Source organism: Prinia subflava, chromosome 11 (genome assembly GCF_021018805.1).
Source record: "Prinia subflava isolate CZ2003 ecotype Zambia chromosome 11, Cam_Psub_1.2, whole genome shotgun sequence".
Taxonomy (NCBI): domain Eukaryota; kingdom Metazoa; phylum Chordata; class Aves; order Passeriformes; family Cisticolidae; genus Prinia; species Prinia subflava.
Window position 1 is genome coordinate 10,047,009 of NC_086257.1, and position 20,741 is coordinate 10,067,749.

General features: G+C 38.6%; 1 protein-coding gene across 1 annotated transcript in view; it reads left to right on the forward strand.

Moving 5' to 3' along the window:
• COL4A3 (collagen type IV alpha 3 chain) overlaps positions 1–20,464 on the forward strand; it is a 56,238-nt gene extending 35,774 nt beyond the window's left edge. Inside the window, exons 30-52 of the mRNA XM_063408075.1 lie at positions 248–398; positions 520–633; positions 1,398–1,565; positions 2,655–2,744; positions 3,334–3,468; positions 4,168–4,266; positions 5,353–5,442; positions 5,807–5,946; positions 6,949–7,075; positions 7,340–7,420; positions 8,049–8,147; positions 9,061–9,111; positions 9,428–9,613; positions 10,264–10,394; positions 10,833–10,905; positions 12,185–12,256; positions 12,382–12,501; positions 13,296–13,394; positions 13,974–14,186; positions 14,838–15,015; positions 16,057–16,171; positions 17,435–17,607; positions 17,857–20,464. Of these exons, the coding sequence (XP_063264145.1) occupies positions 248–398; positions 520–633; positions 1,398–1,565; positions 2,655–2,744; positions 3,334–3,468; positions 4,168–4,266; positions 5,353–5,442; positions 5,807–5,946; positions 6,949–7,075; positions 7,340–7,420; positions 8,049–8,147; positions 9,061–9,111; positions 9,428–9,613; positions 10,264–10,394; positions 10,833–10,905; positions 12,185–12,256; positions 12,382–12,501; positions 13,296–13,394; positions 13,974–14,186; positions 14,838–15,015; positions 16,057–16,171; positions 17,435–17,607; positions 17,857–17,941 (2,790 nt within the window). The 3' untranslated portion in view covers positions 17,942–20,464. The remainder of the gene's footprint in view (positions 1–247; positions 399–519; positions 634–1,397; positions 1,566–2,654; positions 2,745–3,333; positions 3,469–4,167; positions 4,267–5,352; positions 5,443–5,806; positions 5,947–6,948; positions 7,076–7,339; positions 7,421–8,048; positions 8,148–9,060; positions 9,112–9,427; positions 9,614–10,263; positions 10,395–10,832; positions 10,906–12,184; positions 12,257–12,381; positions 12,502–13,295; positions 13,395–13,973; positions 14,187–14,837; positions 15,016–16,056; positions 16,172–17,434; positions 17,608–17,856) is intronic.
• Positions 20,465–20,741: the final 277 nt, after the last annotated feature.

Consider the following 20,741-nt stretch of genomic DNA (forward strand, 5'->3'; position numbering starts at 1 on the left):
ACTAGCAACTTCTTAGGGTTAGGAGACAAAGTTTAAAAGCTGTCTAGATTAATTCCTCAGCTGGCCAATGAGGAATCCAGTGGTCTGCTGAATTGAAGACATTAGAAATTGTAGTGTGAAAGATCCAAAGGGAATAAGGACAATTACTCTATTAAAATAAGGTCATTATTCCCTCAGTGGAGAAAATATTCTAGCAGATTTGCAAAGCCTCTAGAGAGGATTGATTACATTTCTCTCTGTGTTGCAGGGTGAGCCAGGCATGGTTATCCCTGGAGAGCCAGGAAGAATGGGTTCACCAGGAGGTCATGGCAGTCCTGGCTCAAAAGGTGAAGGTGGACTCCCAGGGCTTCCAGGCCTGCCAGGGCATCCTGGGCGTGATGGTGATGATGGCCTAAGAGGTAAAGTTGTCAGACAAGCTCAGGGAGCACAGCAAATTATTTTAAGGAAAACCAAGTCAAACAATGTTCACTCAAAGCCTAAAACTTAATTTGGCTGTGAATCCACTCTCGTGTCTTGTAGGAGACCGTGGCTCACCTGGAGTTCCTGGAGACCCAGGTTTTCCAGGGAAACCTGCTGAATGTCTTATTGGCCTGCCAGGTTTGCCAGGTGCCCAGGGAGCTACAGGCCCACCAGGTAGGACTTTCTGACCCAAAAAATGCCATTTGGCTGGGGGAGTGTGGCTTTTGTTTCTGCCTTCCAGCAGCCTGAGAGAGCTGAAATTGTTTCTGGATATTGGTTATAGAGTCGTATGCAAGACAACATGAGTCCATTTCCAAGATGCTTTCTGTAGATGGGAGGAAGCACATACACTGATAAAGATGGATTAAGATTCAGATTTCACCAGATGGTCTAAAGAGCAATCACAAATTGACCCAAATTCTACAGGAAAAAGGATATTTCAGTTGTATCTCCCCCATGGGACTGAACTCAGATTCTGTGGTACAATGGGATTGATAATGAAATAAAAGAAAGGAAGAGCTCAGCTACATAGGAGAACAATTTAGGGTCCCAAAAGTACCTGCCTGTGCTGCATATGATTTTTCTTTTTAAAAAAAACACAGCCAGGTATACAGCACAATCCTTCTCCTATATATGATCTCAAAAGGATTTTTTAAATTTTGTTTTTTTAAGAATGAGTGCAAAATTGATGGGGCTTTCAGATTTGGGCTTGTCTTCTTTCTCTGAGAAAGAACAGATTTGTCTACTCTCACTTTTTTTCTTTTCAAAAAACCCAACCCACAGACCTTTGAAGATTTTCTGAATGCCTTACAGATCTCATGTTTAGCCTCAAACAGGCAAAGCTCAAGGAGAGTTTCATGTTTATGATGTAAAGATAGAGATGAAGGTTTGTTTTTCAGACAGATGTACCATACAACACTGTCCTACCCTTTTCTTAGGAGGAAGAGGTTTACAAGGTTCAAAAGGAAACATAGGTCCTCCTGGTTTGAGTATCCCAGGAATCTATGGAACGCCTGGGGAGCCTGGATTAATAGGTCTTCAGGGAAATACGGGATTACCTGGTCCCAAGGGACAGTCTGGAAGGCCAGGAATCTCTGGTTTGCCAGGTAAGGATTTCCCAAGTCTTTGTTTTGATGTCCCAATTAAGCGACTCATTGCAGAAAGGTGCTTAGCAAAGGTCATGTTTTTCCAGACTGAAGATGGTGAAATATTTTTCCCTCAACAGTATTCATTTATCTTTGAGATTTTATAGAAAACTAATAAATCATTCTTCCTTAAATGATGAGCATATCTTGAAGCTCTCTTGACACAGTGTGGAATTTTCTGTAATAGTCTTCTGAGAACATTGTTTTATGTAGTTTTTTATACAGTAATGTCCTTGCAGTAGGGCATGAAATAGTTAATATTCAAAGCAACTCCCCCAGCACAATGGAAGTGCAAAGCGTTTAGTTCTTACTCAACATCCCTTTTCAAATAGTTTGTAATGCCATCTTCCTTTTCTTAAAAGCTCAGATCTAGAGTCTGACAGAGGTAAGTCAGATCAAGCTCTGTCACTAGTCAGAGCTAGCTTTAAGTAAGCTAAGTGGTCCCTGTAGGGTTGACTTGTTTGGTTTTTTTCTTTCAGAAATATGTTGAAATTTGTTTTGAAGAATAAAATAAATCAGTCATATAATGCTTCTTATTTCTAATAAGGATTTTTCTTTAATATCAAATCATTACACTGTGGGAAGGAGATGGTACATGCCTTTTTATATTGAGATTCTGTAAAACCTTTGATGAACATGTAGCACTTGACTCAGTTATGCAAACACGGACTTCTGGTGGCATTTGAGGGAGTTGTTATTTCCCAGCTGGTCTTTGACTCCTGAGCCAGAAAGGAATGTCATTCCCACACATCTCATGACTGATCTCTCATCCCTTGTGGGTGTCTCAGATGCATTATCCTTACTGTCAGTTATTTCATTCATTGGTAGGAGCTGTTGCAGCTACTAATTTAGGTAATTGGGGGTTATAAGTCATGATCCTGTGGGTTAAAGATGGGAAAACCAGTTTGGACAGTTACAGAAATGGAGAAAAAATAAAATAAGCAATTAAACACTGAAATGACAGGCATATGTGTAGTTTTCTGAAGTAATGTTCTGTTTAACAGATCTAATACTAACAAGTATGATGTTCCTATTGCTTCAATCCCACAGGTGCAAGGGGAGATCCAGGTGCAATGGGACTGTTAGGAATTCCTGGACCCCCTGGCATGGCTGGAAGACCAGGCAACCCTGGTATCAGAGGCAAGTGACCATTTATCTGCCTTTGTTATCATTTAGAATACAGGAATTTCAGTGCTCAAGTTAGGCTTGTGATCCATTTTTGTGTGTATTATCACTCCTGAGCACACATGTTGTACTGGAATTTCTTTTAGTCTTGGTAAATCTGTCTTCTATATATGTGCAGTCTGTAGACTGAATGACAACATCATATTTTTTAGCAGTTTTGACTTGCCACCTTTTCTTTTTCATTTTTTAAGTGGCTGGTGATTTGCTTAATAAAGAGCAGAGAGTCTTTGTGCAGGTTTTTTTTCCATCCTGTGTAAATACCATTATTATATTTATTTAACAGACACAAGATTGTGTGTTTATTCACTATAAGAAATAATTTCCATGTCTTGCTGGAAGACAAGCATTACTTCCTACAAGTAATCTGTACTTGTAGGTGTTATATTGATGATTGGAGCATGCAAGATACTAGTTTACACTGTTGTTTTGCAATATATATTTACATATGTAAATTACATTTGGTCTTGAGGATTGGCATTATCTGGTTTCCTTTATTATATCATCTAGTCAGGTCTACAGAAAATTTCACTTTATGTTCTTGCAGGTTCTCCTGGCTTCCCAGGAATAAAGGGAAGAAAAGGATTCCTTGGAGAAAAAGGTGAACCGGGTGATAAAGGTTTTCCTGGACCATCTGAGACCTTGGTTGGTATTGGGGACAAAGGAGAACGAGGTTTAAAAGGTACACATTTCATTGTTCTGTCATTAAAACTAGTCTGGGTTGTCATCTGTCTTGCAGTTCCAGTGGCCTCTAAAATATGGAATAAACTGACTCTACTGCTGAGAGTACTCACATGGTTTTGAAATAATTATTGCTGAACACTAGAACTGCCTTCTTATTTATGGGATAGTTGGATATTCCACTGAATATTCAGTTCAGTATTAACAAGTCCTTATTCTGTTAAAAAGCTCTTAATGCTAATTAATGTATCAGTAGTACCAGGAAGCTTATATACATACATGCTAACATTCGTGTTTTTACACATTTAGTATCCTGTGAGCACAGAAATGACTGCACTTACCAACCAGATGCTGGATTGCAAAGGCATTAAATCTCAGAAATACTTGACTATCAGAAGAACTCTTTTGTTTGCAATGTTAATGTAAACTCTCTCTATGAGCTGTACATGCTTAACTAATACTATCTAGGTTTTTGTATCCATGTTTTCCTATGGAAGCTTTCAGGAACTTCCTATTGTCTGCACATGAAAAATACAGAAGTTAGACAGGAGCTCGTGCTTTACTTATGTGTGTTCAGAGTGAAAATCCTATGCTCTACTTCTGTTTCATTAGCTTAAAGAGTTACAAAATTTTAAAACTTTGTAAAAAAACTTATATTCTAAGATGTTGTTTTGTAATATTTTTAAAATTTTCATTTTAGGAGTTCAAGGCCAAATGGGTGTAAGGGGAGAAAAGGGAGATGTTGGTGTGCCAGGTCCCCCAGGTGTGGATGGGTCTGAAGGAATTCCTGGTCTGCCAGGTATGGAATACATATATTGAAAATTACTGTGCTGTGTGGATTGGGAGATACTGCTGCTGCAGTGCACACCAACCTGGCTCCAGAAGCAGCACTGCTTTTTCTCTATTAACTCTGAAGCTTTCCTGACAATTCAGAAACTCAGCAATCTCAAAAGCTGCTATTTGAAAGTCATAGCAACTATCACCAAATGATTCTTTGTTCTCTTTCAAATACAGATCACTGTTTGGGATGACAAATAGAAAACAGTATGAAATCCCGAATAACAATAGTCTAAAAGCTGATAAAGCCAATGAATAAAAATATTTCTAAAACGTAAAAAGTTTGAATTTGCAATATTATTTAAAAATTAATTCTAAAATATTACCAATTGGCACAAAAATATTTAAGGATTTTTTTTAACTTCACATGAATTGTATTTCTCTTTTCAAAGCCTACATATTTGACTTGTATTTCAAAAGTTAGCAGATGTCCAATGAAAAGCAGATTTACACATGTCAGGCATTGGCACACTGGAAATTAGAAAGACTGTTCAGAGAACATTCTAGATGCATTGGGATCTTTTAGGCATTAAACTGAGTGCTAACTTAGCTAAGTTAATCTCAAGGTAAGTGAATGGGGGGGAAAGTGCCTAGGTCACACTCAAGAGCTTTTTTATTATATACTAGTCATGAGAAATCCATAATGAGTAAGTAATAATTGTGATTATTGTGTAAGTGATTGCTCCAGGCACAGAAACTAAACTGGAGTTCAAGCAATGAAAGGAGAACCCAATGTGTAAATACAAATTTGTGATCTTGATCAAATTCAGCTAAAGGATATTACAGTGGCTGCCCCTAAGTGCTGTGGTCACAAACCTTAATTTCAATGTTGATACATAAGGTGTTTGTTATTTCCTTGATTTTCTAAAAACAATAATGATACTTTTACCTGTGTCTGGGGCAAAAGGGTCCATGTTAATTATCTATAAAATAGTAATATAGCAAAAGAAGGTGCATGGTAGAGGATTTTGTATTCATGACAGCTCTGACATCCAGCCAGTGTCTAAAGCAAACATATAAAAATGACATTTATGTCTTCATCTTGCAGGAGCCAAAGGATTTATGGGTCTTCCAGGAATTCCTGGAGAACAAGGATTCCCAGGTGCTCACGGAGACAAAGGAGACATGGGAGTTCCAGGTCATTGTCTCTCAAGACATATTACAAATCAAAGAGCTCTGTAGAAGCATTTGCACAGGTCTGAGCTGGTACTGTAGGCACACCACACAATACTTAGACTGGGATTTATTCTTTAGTATCCATAGAGTTATCTTCAACCCAGCATTTGCTTGACTTGCAGAATGCAATTCTCCCTCTCTATCTAAATTCTTTAATTTATATATTGTTACATGTAAGAACCTCTTTTTAGAAATAAAATCACAATTTAAATTACTTTAATGAAGAATTAATATCTGTATATATTAAGCAATAGCTTACAAAACATGAGGTGTGAAATACAATTATGATCCTTTTAAAAATGGTCTCAGTATTGTTGTTTTTCCAGGTCCAAAAGGCCAGAAAGGATCTCCAGGCTTTCCAGGACCGTCAGGTGACCCTGGTCCACCAGGCTATGGTGGCTTTCCAGGTGACAAAGGAGACCCTGGGTATCCATCTGCTGGGCCTCCAGGAGAACCTGGTCCAAAGGTACAAAGGCAGTGGAAAAATTTTCCTGTTAGGCAGAGCCTTTGACTGTAGAAACAGAACAACAATGTAAGCAGGAGCTGCAGAGTTTGCAGAAATAGATGATTTGGTAGTGGTAAGAAATACAAAAATTCTATTGTGTCATTGCTCAGGAGAAATTATTTATTTCATTATATTTCATTTCTTTTGTGCAAGAATTTCTTATTTATAAAGATGAAATATCTTGAAGTAACTTGCTTTCTATAAAAGTTCCTAATTCAATAAGAACAAGGATGTTTAAAAGTACATCAAAACCTTATCTTAGCAAATACAAAAGTTTTGTAATCTGAATTTGTACTATTTGGTTGTGATAGTCTGGTAATATCCTTGCACAAGATTTTTTTTTTCTTAGTAATGTGTATTACATTCAGTATATGTTATGTTTGGTCATACATATATTGCTAAGAACAAACCAGTATTTTTAAGTTAGATCAGTTGGAGAGTTTAACTCCACACATTCTGGTTATTGAATAGCTGGAAGTCTTTTTACCTATGAGATTATCTGAAATACATCTCTGAGGCTGTAAATTCCTCTATAAATCTTGTAATCTGTCTAAATGGTTTGTTTATTTTCAGTATGAGCTGGGTAGCCCCAATGAGATTACTGTCAAAAAAGTCAGTAGGAATTCAAAGAAAAAAAATACAGATTTCAGTATTTTGTATAGCTGCATATTACCTAAGGAATGGATGTTTGGATCAAAAGAAGAGCTGGTAGAATAAAATTGAAGGGAAATCTGTGCCAGGGAAAATATCTAAAACCAGATTGGTTTGTAAAGGTTAGAAATAGATCTTAGCTATGTCTAAAAGATCTGTGGTATTATGAGAAGACCTCACATTTAATCTGCTTTGGTTTATGTCTGAAAATCTTAATGAAACACGGTTACATGTACTTAACCTTTAAAATTGCATGTGATTTTTCTGTTCCTCACTGTGATTCTTTACCTTGTGTGTGCAACTGTTTCTCAGGGAGATCCAGGTCCCCCAGGAGTTCTTGGCAGCAAAGGAGAAAGGGGCTCTGAGGGTCATCCAGGACTTACAGGAGTACCAGGACCACATGGGATCAGAGGGGAAACTGGAGGTGCAGGAATCCCAGGTATGGTGTATGCTGAGGGATGGTGACATTTGTAGAAGAAGAAAACTCCTCCAGCTGCACAGGGTGCCTGGAGGTGGCACATTGATTTATACTGACTGCTGTAAACCTCAGCAGCTCCTCTGTGCTCGGGGCAGCCAGGCCAGTTTGTGTCCCTTGGAGAACTTCTGCAGCTGACAAAAGCAGAAACAATAGCAAAGCTCTTAAACTGAGTCTGGATCCAGGGCTGATGCTTTTTCCCCTCTGCCACGCCTTCTCTTCTTACAGGAAGATGTGGATCCCCTGGAGATGCTGGCGTTAAAGGGCGCCCGGGCCGCCCAGGACAGCAGGGAGTGCCCGGCCCTCCTGGTATGGTGTACAGCCTCTCTCTCCACCCACTGCCCTGGGATTGGGATTTCAGTTCAGTTTGAAGCTTTGTTCACCTGCTTTTAACAGACATTTTTCAATGGTATCAATTCAGCTGACACAAAAAGTTTTAATTTTGTTTCACTACTGGAAAGCTTTTTGCCCTTTTTTATATAAGTACATATCCAAGGGTCTCAAGATGTGATATCCACACAGTAAGAAGGAACATTTAAGTTCTTAAGGTTCTACTTCCTAAAAGAGAATAATAAACTAAGATGTAGGTACATAAGAGAAGAGAATTAAGTGGACTAGAAAGAGACAGAGTTGTAGTTGTCTTTTAAAGCAACAGAACTAAAACAGATTAAAAAATATACCTCAGGGATACTGTGTGTATATGCAGCAACAGAGAGGCATGCATTGCAGACTTTATTATGTCTGTAAAAATAGTGGGGGTGTTAAATCCACTGAAGTCCAGTGAGCTCAATACGAGCTACATGCTGCTCTATACCAACACAGTTACACCTATCTTTGAAGTAGCTGAGCTAATTAATTTTTAATGAAGGGGAGTCAAATCTTATCACTGCAGAATTACCGAAGTAAAAACTCTATTGTGGTCCACTTTAATTCACAGGTGCTGTTGGAGTCCCTGGAAAACATGGACTTGTTGGAGAAAGGGGTGCTCAAGGCCAGGATGGTATGCCTGGGCCCCCAGGAGTAAAGGGAGAACCAGGTAACACCAGTGAAATATTTTCATTCTAGTTTACAATTGGGTTTTTTTCTGTAAGTATAGTGACAAGGATTATGTGGAAAGGATTACTAAGGAGCTTCTGTGGAGCCAAAGCTAAGTTTTTAAGCAGAAGACCATACGTGTTTTTCTATGTAATTTTTGTACATGCTGTCAACAACCCAAGTGCTCTATTCTGCATGTGATTTGTTGTAATCTCACCTAAAAATGTTCATGTCTGCAAGAGTCAAAGAGTTAACAGTTCTTCTGGTTTAATCTCAAAGAGATTAAAAGGACCAAAATCCTTCCCAAGGAGTCTTCTGTCTTACATAAAATAAAAGGAATCAGTGTTTCCCTGCATGAATAAGGAAAGTTTTCATGACCTAGACTTTGGGTTGTGAAACCTTTCATGTAAATGTCACTCCTGATGTTATCAATGTTTAGATGGATTTATTCCTACACTGAATTCTGACAGAATTTTACACCGAAAATATTTCTTTGCATGTCAGTATCAAGAAGATACTGAGAAGACATCCATAGTATTTAGAAAGCTTTTTCATATTAACTTTGAAGTAATCACTGTTAACATATTTTCTTTTGTAGGTATTTACATTTATTTTTCTATTTTTCCTAATAACGAAATTAAATGCAGATTTTTTGTGTTTTCCCTGAAAAAAGAAGCTTATTTTTGTAGAATGTATCTCAAATATGATTGACCAATAAGAGTTCCTCCTTTAAATAAAAAACTAAAAATTTAATTTGCGGTTTTGTATAGAGGAAATGGGAATAATACATTTTCTTTTACATAGAACTAAACTCTACCTTTTGATTTTTGAAGAAACGTATGAAATACTAGAAAACTGTGATGTTTTCTAAAAATTATTTCAGACTCTGAGCGTAATGTGACTTATTTTTACAGGACTGCCAGGGAGAGGGATCCCTGGTCTTCGAGGTATTCCTGGACGTAGAGGTGAGTTGTCTTTTCAAAAAGCAACAGCTTAAATTTTAAATCCCAGAACCATTATCAAGTCCCCTCCTGCTTTCAGATGTTCAAAATAGCTCTGAGAATGTCAAAGGAAATCAACAGTGATTTTGTGCTTTTGATCAATGGTTTGGTCCTGTATATTAAATGTCAAGAGTTGTTGCTTGTAAGGAGTTGTTGCTTCTCTGTACTAAAAACAAGGGCTGAATTCCACCTCTGCCATATAGGAAATGCATATTTGGAGTTGTCACATCACCTCACTGTCTTAACAGCCTTCCCCATATGTGATATTCACACTTTGCAGGAATCAAAGGGGACATGGGACTGCCTGGTTTTCCTGGGCCTCCAGGTGTGAAAGGTCATCAGGGAGATCAAGGACCCATTGGACCTCCTGGCTTAGTGGGGTTACCTGGATTTCAAGGTGCCACAGGCATGGCAATCCCTGGCCAGAAAGGGAACAGAGGTGTTCCTGGTGCACATGGAAGACCAGGTGTGTTGTAGGAACTCCTTATTTGCCTGAAAGGATACCGATAATTGAAAGTAGAAGTCAGCCTGTCCAGAATTCAAGGTTGAAAGGGGTATTCCCCCAAGAGAGTGTCATAATTAAACAGGTCCCTTGAGCAGTTAATGCAATATTACCATTGCAAACAGCATGATCTATGCAGTGGCATTTAAATTAAAATAACTCTAAGTGTTCAAGTCCACCGAATTGCATTATCTTCTTTCCTCCCATGTGGTCTGTAGGACAGCTGAGATGCAGCTTTAACAAAGTGAGATAGCATGAGTGGCACTTAGGGACATGGCTTAGTGAGGACATGGCAGTGCTAGGTGTACAGCTGGACTTGATGATCTTAAAGGTCTTTTCCAGCATAAATGATTCTGTGATTCCAGACTTAACGACAACTGGAGGATATTCAAAAACCTGTAGTGTTAAAGAGTACTATAAGTTCAGATCTCCAGTTAAATTAGCAGGCTAGGAAAAATTTGTTGATTTTTAAAAAAAGTGTGTATGTTTCCATGGAAATCACTGAGGTGGTAAACATGAGTATCATTGTGGAGCCATTGAATTTTGCACTGTGTTGTAATCTCTGTGAAAAGCTGTTGGCAGTAATCTCCACTTACTCTGATGTTTCTGTACAGGTGCTCCTGGTTTTCCAGGCCTTCCTGGTGTTCCCACTCTCAGCGTGAAAGGAAGCAAAGGTGTTCCAGGGGCGGAGGGAATACCAGGGCCAAGCGGCCCAGCCGGTGACACTGGCCCTCCTGGTCCCAAAGTCAGTGAAGGAATATTGCTTCTTTCTTACTGCATTCATAGTCTGCTCTTACCATGAGAATAATGCCCATTGAAAAACCCTCCAAAATCTCAAAACAAACAAACCCCAGCAAGCATCCCCTCCCACCCATTTTCACAAAAATACCTTGTAATAGAGGAAATACCAAAATGCATATGAGAAGCAGGGTTTATGGACTTGAGTGGATCAGTAAGAATTGGGGTTTTTAATTCTTGGTGTGTCATTTCCTTGGCTGTTCTGCATTACAGGATAATATGAACAATAATATGACTATTTCTAACATTCTTTAAAGTGAAGCAGATAATTCCAGTTGCAGCATATTCTGTGAACATAACACTTAGAATATTCTGAACAAAAATAAAATATATTTCATTGTGTGAAGATGCTGCTTCTGTTTGTTACCGATGTTCTCTTTTGCAGGGAGTAGAAGGTCGACCAGGCTATCCTGGTGCTAGAGGGGACCCTGGATTTCTTGGATTCCCAGGCGTAAAAGGTATTCATATATTTATTATATACACTCCTCTGTGCCAAATACAATCATTTATATGTTGAGTTATAATAGTGTAATAATAATTTGTGTATGAGGGGATCTAGAGACATGAAGTTGTGTCATGAAAATCAGGTCTAAATGAAAGAATTCACTACGAGAGTTTTCACTGAGGTACGTGGTCTGAGTGTGTCCAAACTGACATTCAGGAGAGGAAGGGCTGACACATCAACAACCTCCATGTCAGGCAAATTGAAAATAAGTTTGTCCTCGTGAGTGATGAGCTGTAAGGACCTTGGCATTGAGTCTGTCCATTGGAAATATCCCACCACTGCTAGAAAATGTGACTTTTCAACAACCTCTTAGCTACAGAACTCGAGAGCATTTAATCATAATTACAGCACTGGGTCCTCTGTTTGCTGTAAGAATAGTCCCAGTTATAATCTAATTTACAGTTTATCAGCAGATGAACTGTTAAATGCATTGGCTTCATTAATTTCATGTTCCTGAGGGTAAGCTGAATCAGTAACTGGCTAAAAATCCTTTTAATTTAGACAATTTTATAGTGATTTAAATATGATGTAGGCCTGCACTACTCGAGTATTCTCATTTTTCAATTACTCCATTTAAAGTCACACAGAATTGTCATTACTTATTTAACCCACCTGTTAATGATCCATGCTAACTATTGTGCATTTTAAATCTGTTCTAATTGGCAAAGTAACCACACAGAGAGTAATCTTACTTTCTTAAACAACAAACTCTCATTTCACATATGACAAATTTCCCCATTAAAAATTGCTTTTAATTTTTTTTTTGTTCAAGCAGAACTGTGGAGCGTAGTCTGAATGTAACCGCACAGTGAAAAGAATCACTTATCAAATTTCTCATCAAAAACTTTAAAGCTCTCTAAAAGCTTTCAGCATAATGGACAGTAAGGTTAAAGGGAGCTGAACTCCACTTGAAGGCTCCAAATCCAAGGACAAAAACATGTAAGATGGAAAGGACATAGTCTAAAGCTGAGCATTTAAACTAGGTTTAGAGACTAACCATATAGACAGGCATGTCATTATCATCTCATAAAATGAGTGCACTTGGCCTATAAATTATACAGTTGCAGCAGAGCTGAAGAATCCCACTTTCACATTTCAAATGAGTCTTCAGGCTGGGTTACCCTTTGTGAACTTTGCATGCATTGTGCAGGCCTCTTCAATAAGCCTCCAAAACTTGGACAGTTGCTTTGACATTTCAAACCAGACAATGTATCTTCAATCTTCTCTTTCAGGAGAAAAGGGTAATCAAGGACCCTCAGGACCACAGGGTGCAGAAGGGCCAAGGGGACCGAAGGGCCAGCATGGTAACCAACCCTTCTGCTTCCAATACCAGTTGACTTAGGGTGATTTATTTGGTTTGTTTTGTAGTTTGTTTGCTTTCTCTTAAAAGTCAAGCAATAGATCTTCATTAAAAGATTTTTGCTTCTAGGTCCATCTGGAGTCTCTGGAAAAATATTCTCCATCCCAGGAAGCAAGGGTCCTCCAGGACTGCCAGGAATTCCAGGAGTACCAGGTGATCAAGGAATTCGAGGGATTCCTGGACCACAAGGTGATTTATGCTCTTACTGCTATGCATGTCTCTGTGTGCTGCTTAATAGAACATTTGGGTTTGGTGGAAAAACTTCTGCACAGAAAATTAACAAGTCTTAAAAAAAACTCACCATATTTAAAAATTGCTCTTTGTACCTTGTTAACACCCTAATATTTATAAACTCTCCCATTCCATCTGCCCTCCACCCTTGCATTGAGTCAGTGAGTACATCCCTCAACACAAGCCCAAGGAATATAGTGGATAAAACATTCCCCATTTTCATACAACCAGAACCATGCTCAGGATGTTTGTAATTTGTGGGGAGGAAGGAATCACCCCCTGTAACAGAAATATTCTAGATGTGCTTCAGTGTGATTGTGTCTGTCCTGCTCTGGGGTGGGAAGGAAAGGACAGGCTGGCTTCTTCTCCAGTGGCACCAGAAGTGAAGCCTGCCACAGCTGTGAGGATGGGGAAGGAAGGAGAGGAGAGGGTGATGTGGACATGCCATGGGTATCTGGCCACCCTTCCCAGCACCACAGCTTTGCACCCAGGCAGGGAGCTCCTCAGGGTGGCAGGCCTGCTGAAGGCGTTTTTCTGCAGTACATTCAATATTTCCTTGTAATCTTCCTCATAGGAAAGATGATGAAGGAGTACTATAGATAGTTGGAAAACTTAATAATTTTATTATTAGTGCTTTTATTCTAACACAGCTAGATTTATGTGGGGATTTTAACTTTATTCTTTACCAGTTATCAGACTCTAGAATAATTACTGCTGTATGCCTCTGTGTTTTTTGGCTGATTGCAATTTAGGACCTAAAGGAGTAAAAGGACTACCAGGACGTTTTGGTCGTCCAGGGCATCCAGGATTGCCTGGTCCAAAAGGAGACAGGGGATTTCCAGGACAGAGAGGTACAGGAAAGCAGAATCTCTGTTTGACTGGTACTATTGAATTTACAGATGAAACGTACTGCTGATTTCTGTAAATCCTTCCTCTTACATGTATTGAGTTTCTGTAATTTACAGTAGCTTTGGGGACACATGTAAGCACATTCTTAGCTTTTAACAAATGCATGTTCACAAATGAAATAATAATTTAGAGAAATATGCCTTGACTGTGCTCTTCTGTTATTAATCACTTCTATTTAGTCAATTGAAATCCCTAGGTAACAGGATGCCTTTTTATTACATCAAAATAGAACCAAGTGTTTTTATTTAGGCAACATGAAATGTTTCAAGTTTAAGCTTTTTTTTTTTTAATGGCCATGGTTCTATAAAATACCTCACTATTCCATGAAGCTATGCAGTGTAAAGCTGCCTGAAGTAGGTCTGAAGGAGTTCCTACATCTGCAACAAATACTACCAATTTTTAAGTTGTATCTTTTTATTGGTGATTTTTTGTTAGTTTTCAAGCAGTTTCACTAATTTAAAATAAATGAAAAATAAAAAAAAATTATAATACTTGCAGACATCTTTATTTCCACTCCACAGGACCACCTGGATTGATTGGCTTCCCAGGTCTGCAGGGGTTACCTGGATCACCAGGTACTACCATTGCTGCTCCAACAAGAAAAGGATTTATCTTTACCCGGCACAGTCAGACAACAAAGATTCCTTCATGCCCACACGGGACATCCCAAATCTATGTTGGCTACTCACTGCTTTTTGTACAAGGAAATGAACGAGCACATGGACAAGATCTTGGTACTGTATTGGTAACAATTTCAGATTGTTTTCTTAGAGTTTGGTAATGCTAAGCTGTCATGAAACCAAATTTACAGTAAGTGTCTGAGATAAACATTGTTTTCAAGCCCCCATCTCCAGAGTGGCCTGAAGTCAATTCAGGACTCATGGTTTAAAAGACAACTCTCTTTCCTGCACTCCTATATTCCCTCGATGATATCCCTAGAATTTTTTGAGGAGGAATTCAGTTACTTATGGACAGATGTAAACCTTCACAACATTTGCACAGGGCTGACTGTAACACCACAGGATGTGGAGGATAATCTTGTGGGTTTTGGAGCTTAAGTGGGATGATTTAGGGTGTGAACAATGTCACTAGAAACTTTTGTTTAAGCAGCTGAATCCCTGCCACTGTGTCAAGGACTGATACCATTCAAGAAGATTGTATTATTTTAACAGATTTTGTTCTTAGCTCTTGTTTATTATATAGATATTTTTGTATAAACCAGAAGCATTTTGCTTTCAGATAATTTCACTGTACAGATACTTCTTACAGTTACCAACTATTTTAATTCTTCCTGTAGTAGATTGGGTGTATCGTGTGTCTCTTCTGGTCACTGCACTAAATTTAATCTTCCATCTGTCCTGAACCTCTCCTCTCTTGTCTTCCAGGAACAGCTGGTAGCTGCCTGCAGAGGTTCAGCACCATGCCATTCTTGTTCTGTAGCACCAATGACGTTTGCAGCTTTGCCTCTCGCAATGACTACTCCTACTGGCTGTCCACTGCAGTGGTGATGCCACCAGACATGGCACCCATCTCTGGCAGGGCTCTAGAGCCCCAGATAAGCAGGTAAGAGGATCAGAATTTTAGCTCTTCTGCCCTGGAACCACAGAGGCATCAGAAATCGTTTTAAGTGGCAAATCCTAGGCAAGACCTGCGCATCTCAGCCAGTACAAGTGCTGACTTCAACAGCCTGGTTTTTGATTACTCACCTATGTCAAATATTCAGTGATACTCTCAAGAAAAGTTAGAATAAAGCTATGGTCCCACCACGGGCCTATTGCTGCAGAGCCAGCATAAGAAAATGGCACACTGTCCTGCTGATTGCAGGGATTCTTTGCTTAAGACCCTATTATTATGGATATTAGAGACAGACTAAAATTAAATAAAGACAGCTGCATTATTTAGAATCATAGCTCAAATCAAGTTCTGCTTTCAGTTCTGCATGATGTGTTTAGTGTAGTTGGTGAAGAACATTGTAAACTGAGCTGAAGGTTCCCAGCTGTGAAAACACCCTTCTGCAAGTGTGACCCTTTCTAGCTGCTTAGAATAGCTCAGAAGAATGAAGAACAACTTAAGAGAAAAGTTCTAAAAGCATGAAAGACCTAGAGCAGCAAATCCAAGGCGGGAAGGCAGGCTTTGCACTCTTGTCTTCTGTCCTGCTCCTAGTTGTTGCATTCCAGTAGCTCAGCTTCATTTTCCTCATTTAGAAGATAGATTACTTTTTCTAATCTTAGCAAATAAAGATACAGAAGTACAGAATTTGAACTAAACCAGAACAACATAAAGTAGTGAGCACATGAAAAAGGTAAAATTTTGTTATTACTTTGTTAAAGGCAAAATTAAGAAGCTCAAATGTTCTGGAATTACTTCCCTTCTTAGAACAGTTTTAGTCTGGTGTTACTAGCAGAGATTGCAAAGCAATTGCAAGGTAAGGGTTACACTTCAATTTACTTACTCCTCATTAAACATAGAAAAATGTGTGGGTAGTGGTATTTATAGCAAGTTATGATATCTTATGAGGTAGCTACCATCCTAGAAGGTAGAAGTTTGTTCTGCTTTCACGTTGTCCCTCATGTCTGCACGGAATGTATGTGGTGTCCTTCACAGGTGTGTTGTCTGTGAAGGAGCTGCAATGGTAATAGCAGTTCACAGCCAAACAACTGCAGTTCCTGCATGCCCAGATGGTTGGATGTCTCTCTGGAAGGGTTTTTCTTTTGTTATGGTAAGGATATAACAACTTGAATTATCTATTTTATGTCCTCTCATTTTCATTGGGGTTTTAGCAGTTCATAGCTCATTTGTTCCTTCATAACTGTTAAATTCTATTTTTTTGCCTCTGCCAAGAAGTAGAAAATAATTCTGTTAATTCTTACTCAATTCCAGAAGCACAGAAAACAGCTATTCTGATCTGTTCACAAAAATAGGTGGCAGGAGGAAAAGCAGAAAAGACAAGAGAAGTACTAAAGGACAAAAGTAACTGCAAGCATTCAATTTCACAAGTTATGCTAAGATCTAGGAAACGGGTTTGGGGAGTGGAGTGGTTAAACTCATCCTGAACACAAAACCTTAGAAATAAGTGATCAACTTCCATGCCAGGAAGTTCTTTTAAATATCAGATTTGGGGCTGAGCTGCACAGAAAGGTAAAATCAAAATAAATGCAGAACACTGCCTACAAAAGACTGCCTCAGCAATTTTGATGCCATAATTAGGTATGAGTGAAGAAAGTTCATAATGTAACTGCAAATTGAGAACTGCTTATGGGACTAACAGGATATTTATAATAGGGGATGTAGCATCTCTGTTATCCATGTTTGTGGGATGTCATAGGGATGCCAGCAAAGAAAAGTAGAATTTTAAACCCCTCTTTTTTGCATAATGTAAAGTCTAAGATGAAATTTTTGTTTCTCCTGCATTTGGCCTCAAGTAGTAAGAATAATCACTTGGAAAAGAACAAGAGAATTTTTTCAGCATTTGTTTAAAACAATTTGCTTGTTTCCAACATCAGCAAAGTTAGATGGTATTTTCTAGCCAATTTTAAACTGTTGTAAATTAGTTTAGAGCTACTTCTACAAGCATTTACCAACATCAGAGAAGGAAAATGCCTTTTCTTCTTTTTGTGTTTGGAGAAGTGATCAACACAATAAAAAATATGAAAACACACCCCCACCAATTTGGTGTATTTTTAAGGTAATCATTGTTGTACTCAACTGGACAGAAGGCAGCTTTCTAATCTTTGTAGTGGTTAGTTTCATGCCTGAAAAAGGCCTTTGCAAGGACCTAAGAAATACCATAACTGCTTGAATTTTCAGAAGGCTTCTGTGCTTCATTTTAAATGTTATCAAATGAATCTGCACTCATTTTATTTTGTCCAAGTTATACCACAGAACATATGATACGCTTTAGAAAGAGGGTTTGTTTTTTCTTGCCTGCAGTTTACTAAAAGCTGATGGACAAGTTCTCATCAAAATGTTTTGGTGGTTGCAGTACACAAGTGCCGGCTCAGAAGCTTCTGGCCAAGCCTTGGCCTCTCCTGGATCTTGTCTGGAGGAATTTCGGGCTGTCCCATTCATAGAGTGCCATGGCAGGGGGACATGCAACTACTACACAAATTCCTACAGTTTCTGGTTGGCTTCATTAAATCCAAGAAGAATGTTCAGGTACACTGTACTTCCCTGCATCCCAGTGCCCAAGGAGACAATAAATGCCTGCAAAACCTGTGGGGAATTCCTTTGCAATTCCCTTCAGGTTAGGCACCCCTCTTTGTTAGGTACAGAGTCATTCTGGAGCATACAGGTGTTTGAGCCAAGAATTTCAAGGTTGCTGTCAGTGATTCCATATCTGAAGTCCCATTGTCTCTCCCTATTTTATACAGGAAAAAAACTGAATGTTTGGGTTTTTTCTTCCAGGAGACCTGTGCCACAGACTTTGAAAGCAGGACAACTGGAAAATATCATCAGTCGTTGTCAGGTCTGCATGAAGAGACCAATCTAAACAGTGGCCACTCTCCACAGAACATGAAACTCTGATTTATTACAAAGAATTGCCTAACTCTGAAGAGCTATAATTTATTAAAGTCCAGCTGCATCTGGAAAGAAAATTATGAATTGCCAGTGCAGCACTGTGGTGAGGTAGGGCAAGTTTGACTTTTGTCTTTGGCAAATGACAAAGCACTTTGTTGGAGGAAGCTTCTAATGGCATCTGCAGGGGCATCTGCTGAACCTTGTCATTTCTGAGCTGCGGCTTCACCATAAAACTACAGCATCACCAGATCTTTAGTGAAAGATGTTAATGCTGCCTTGTGTCACGTGCTTTTCAAACGGCAAGACAAACTATAAATGCTCCTGTATCAGCTTACATATGTTCAGTATTCCAAGTGGATATCATCTAAGATGACAGTCTGGCACTTACGAGAGATAGGGTTCAATAGGAAGTATTTTCAGTGCACTTTTAACTATATAATGATTCACTAAGAGTTGTTTGTTTGGTTTTCTTGTCTAATAAACAAGTATCTCCCACGTGCCTCACCCTTCCTCTGGCTGGCAACCAGGAGTCCAAAGCTTTTGGTATCACTGTGACAATATTGGTGCTGGGCTGGCCAGAGAGGGAGCCAGAGCAGGCCTGGGCAGGCAGGACAGTGGTGACAGGCACTGCCTGTGTGCTCCACAGTGGCTAAGGGCTGACTAAAGAAAGTGTTGGAAAGGTTTTGTTGATTCCATGGCTTTTGACACGGATCATGTGGTCTCTGAGTTCTTCCAAGCTGGCAGTATTTGGGCCTCTGTTATGATCACATGCTCTCACCTCTCCTGAAGGAAAAACTATTTACCATATAATATGGGATTTTGTTAGAATTAACAATCACTGTATGGCTCAAGGGCTCCCATGACCTTATCGAGTTATCACACACCCATCAGGATGTGATTCCTAACAAAATCAATATTTCCATTTTACAGTATTTCATATTTAAATATTTATCACAAATTGTATTCTGTATTTAAATATTTAGCACACATATCTGCAAATGAAACCATCCAGATAAATGTATGCATCCAGAATTTTTAAAAAGAGTGATATTTAAATAGTACCATCGAAGCACTGACTTATATGCAAGAGAATCCAACTGTAAATTAACATAAATACTTGAAAAGCACTTTCATTTGCTCATATAAATTATATAAAATTGTAGCTCTGAGGTTTTTTTAATATTTATGACATTGCACTTGCAAGGCTATTTAAATTTGTAATGTTGACATTTAAAATGTTAATATTTTTAATACTTGCACAGTTTATCAGAATTCAAGTATTTAGTGTTACAGAAGAAGCCTAATTCATCTGAATAGTTCTGTAAATGCACCATTTTAAATGTAGGGTCTAGCAATTCAGTGAAATAACCAGGATTTCTCATTTAGATGTTTTTTTAAGCCAGTGAAATTTTATATTGTTTCTGTTAAAATACTTGCATTGTCTTTGTCAGACTGTTTGAATTTTCAGTGTTAACCTAACTAAGAAAAGGTTTTGTCTGTGTTCCATGCCAGTTTCTTACGATGGAGCTAACGTTAAGATACCATTTGCATGAACCGAATGGATATTTAAAAATTACTGTTTGCTTGAACAGTCATAGTAATTCTGTTTGCAAGGCATAATTGTGAATTTACAGGGTTTTATGAAGAATCTCTTTGCAGGTGCACTATTGATAAGAAATTAATGTCAAGTTAATATTTAGTCTTTCATTTGAATCAAGACTGGGGTTGAGGTTATCTTCCTTAATCACATACTAGACTTTTCCATAAACTCTGAAGTTTGCTTTAAATACTCAAAGATAAAGACCACACTTGTTGCTTGGCAGGCTGGGGTGCTAGTGGTTTCTTTTTTCCATTAAGGCTCATTGCAGTCATCCAAAGGCATTGTAACAACATAGAATTGATGACTGGGGAGACTCTCATGTAAAACTTGCTAGTAAAATACAAATGTGAGTACCTGAGGCTGAAGTCTGCTGGAAATGTGTCCAGTAGAGAATAATGTGTAAGGAGAAGGAAGGGAATGGATTGTGGCTTTAAAGTCCAAAGGTAAGTTACAGAGAATTACGTCTCATAGTATAGCACATAACTGGAAGTTATGCCTTGTTCCCAGTTTTAGACTCCGCTGCTCTTTTTGTGTGGCCTTCAACAAGTTACTAAAGAAAAGATGTTGATAAATAGCTCTAGATTTTGAGTGCTCAAACTGAGTCTTTCTTTCAAAAGCATGAAATGCAACTGTGGGGACATGTTGGTCAAGCCTGGCATAATACAAGCTAGACACTGGAACTCAAAGAAAACTTGGAAAAAGTTGATGTTATCTTCTCACTGCAGCTGCAGATCATTTTACTTTCCTACTGCTAATGGCTATTGTGAGGATTAGTTAACTGATGTCTGTAAATTATTTGGGAGCCTTAACTGGAAAATGCTGGTGAGGTGCAAGCTGTTAATATATTGTACTGAAAGAATGGACACATGAGAAATCAGGAATAATGAGCAAACAATGGGGGCTGTATCCTGCTAAATACAGCCAAATAAAAATATTTTGACTAAATAAAAGACCCATTTCCATGTTGGTTATTTTTCCCTTTCCAGTGCTAATGATCTTGTCCACTACCTGTGCATACAAAACAAAACAAACAAAGAAACCCACAAAAAACCACCTATTTTACTTTCTAGACTCTCCTCCCATCCCATGGTGAGGTGGGATGTGAAGAGTGAGTGGCTGTGTGGTGCTTGGTACAATCAGACTGTGTGCAGCAGAAAGAAAAAGGGACAAC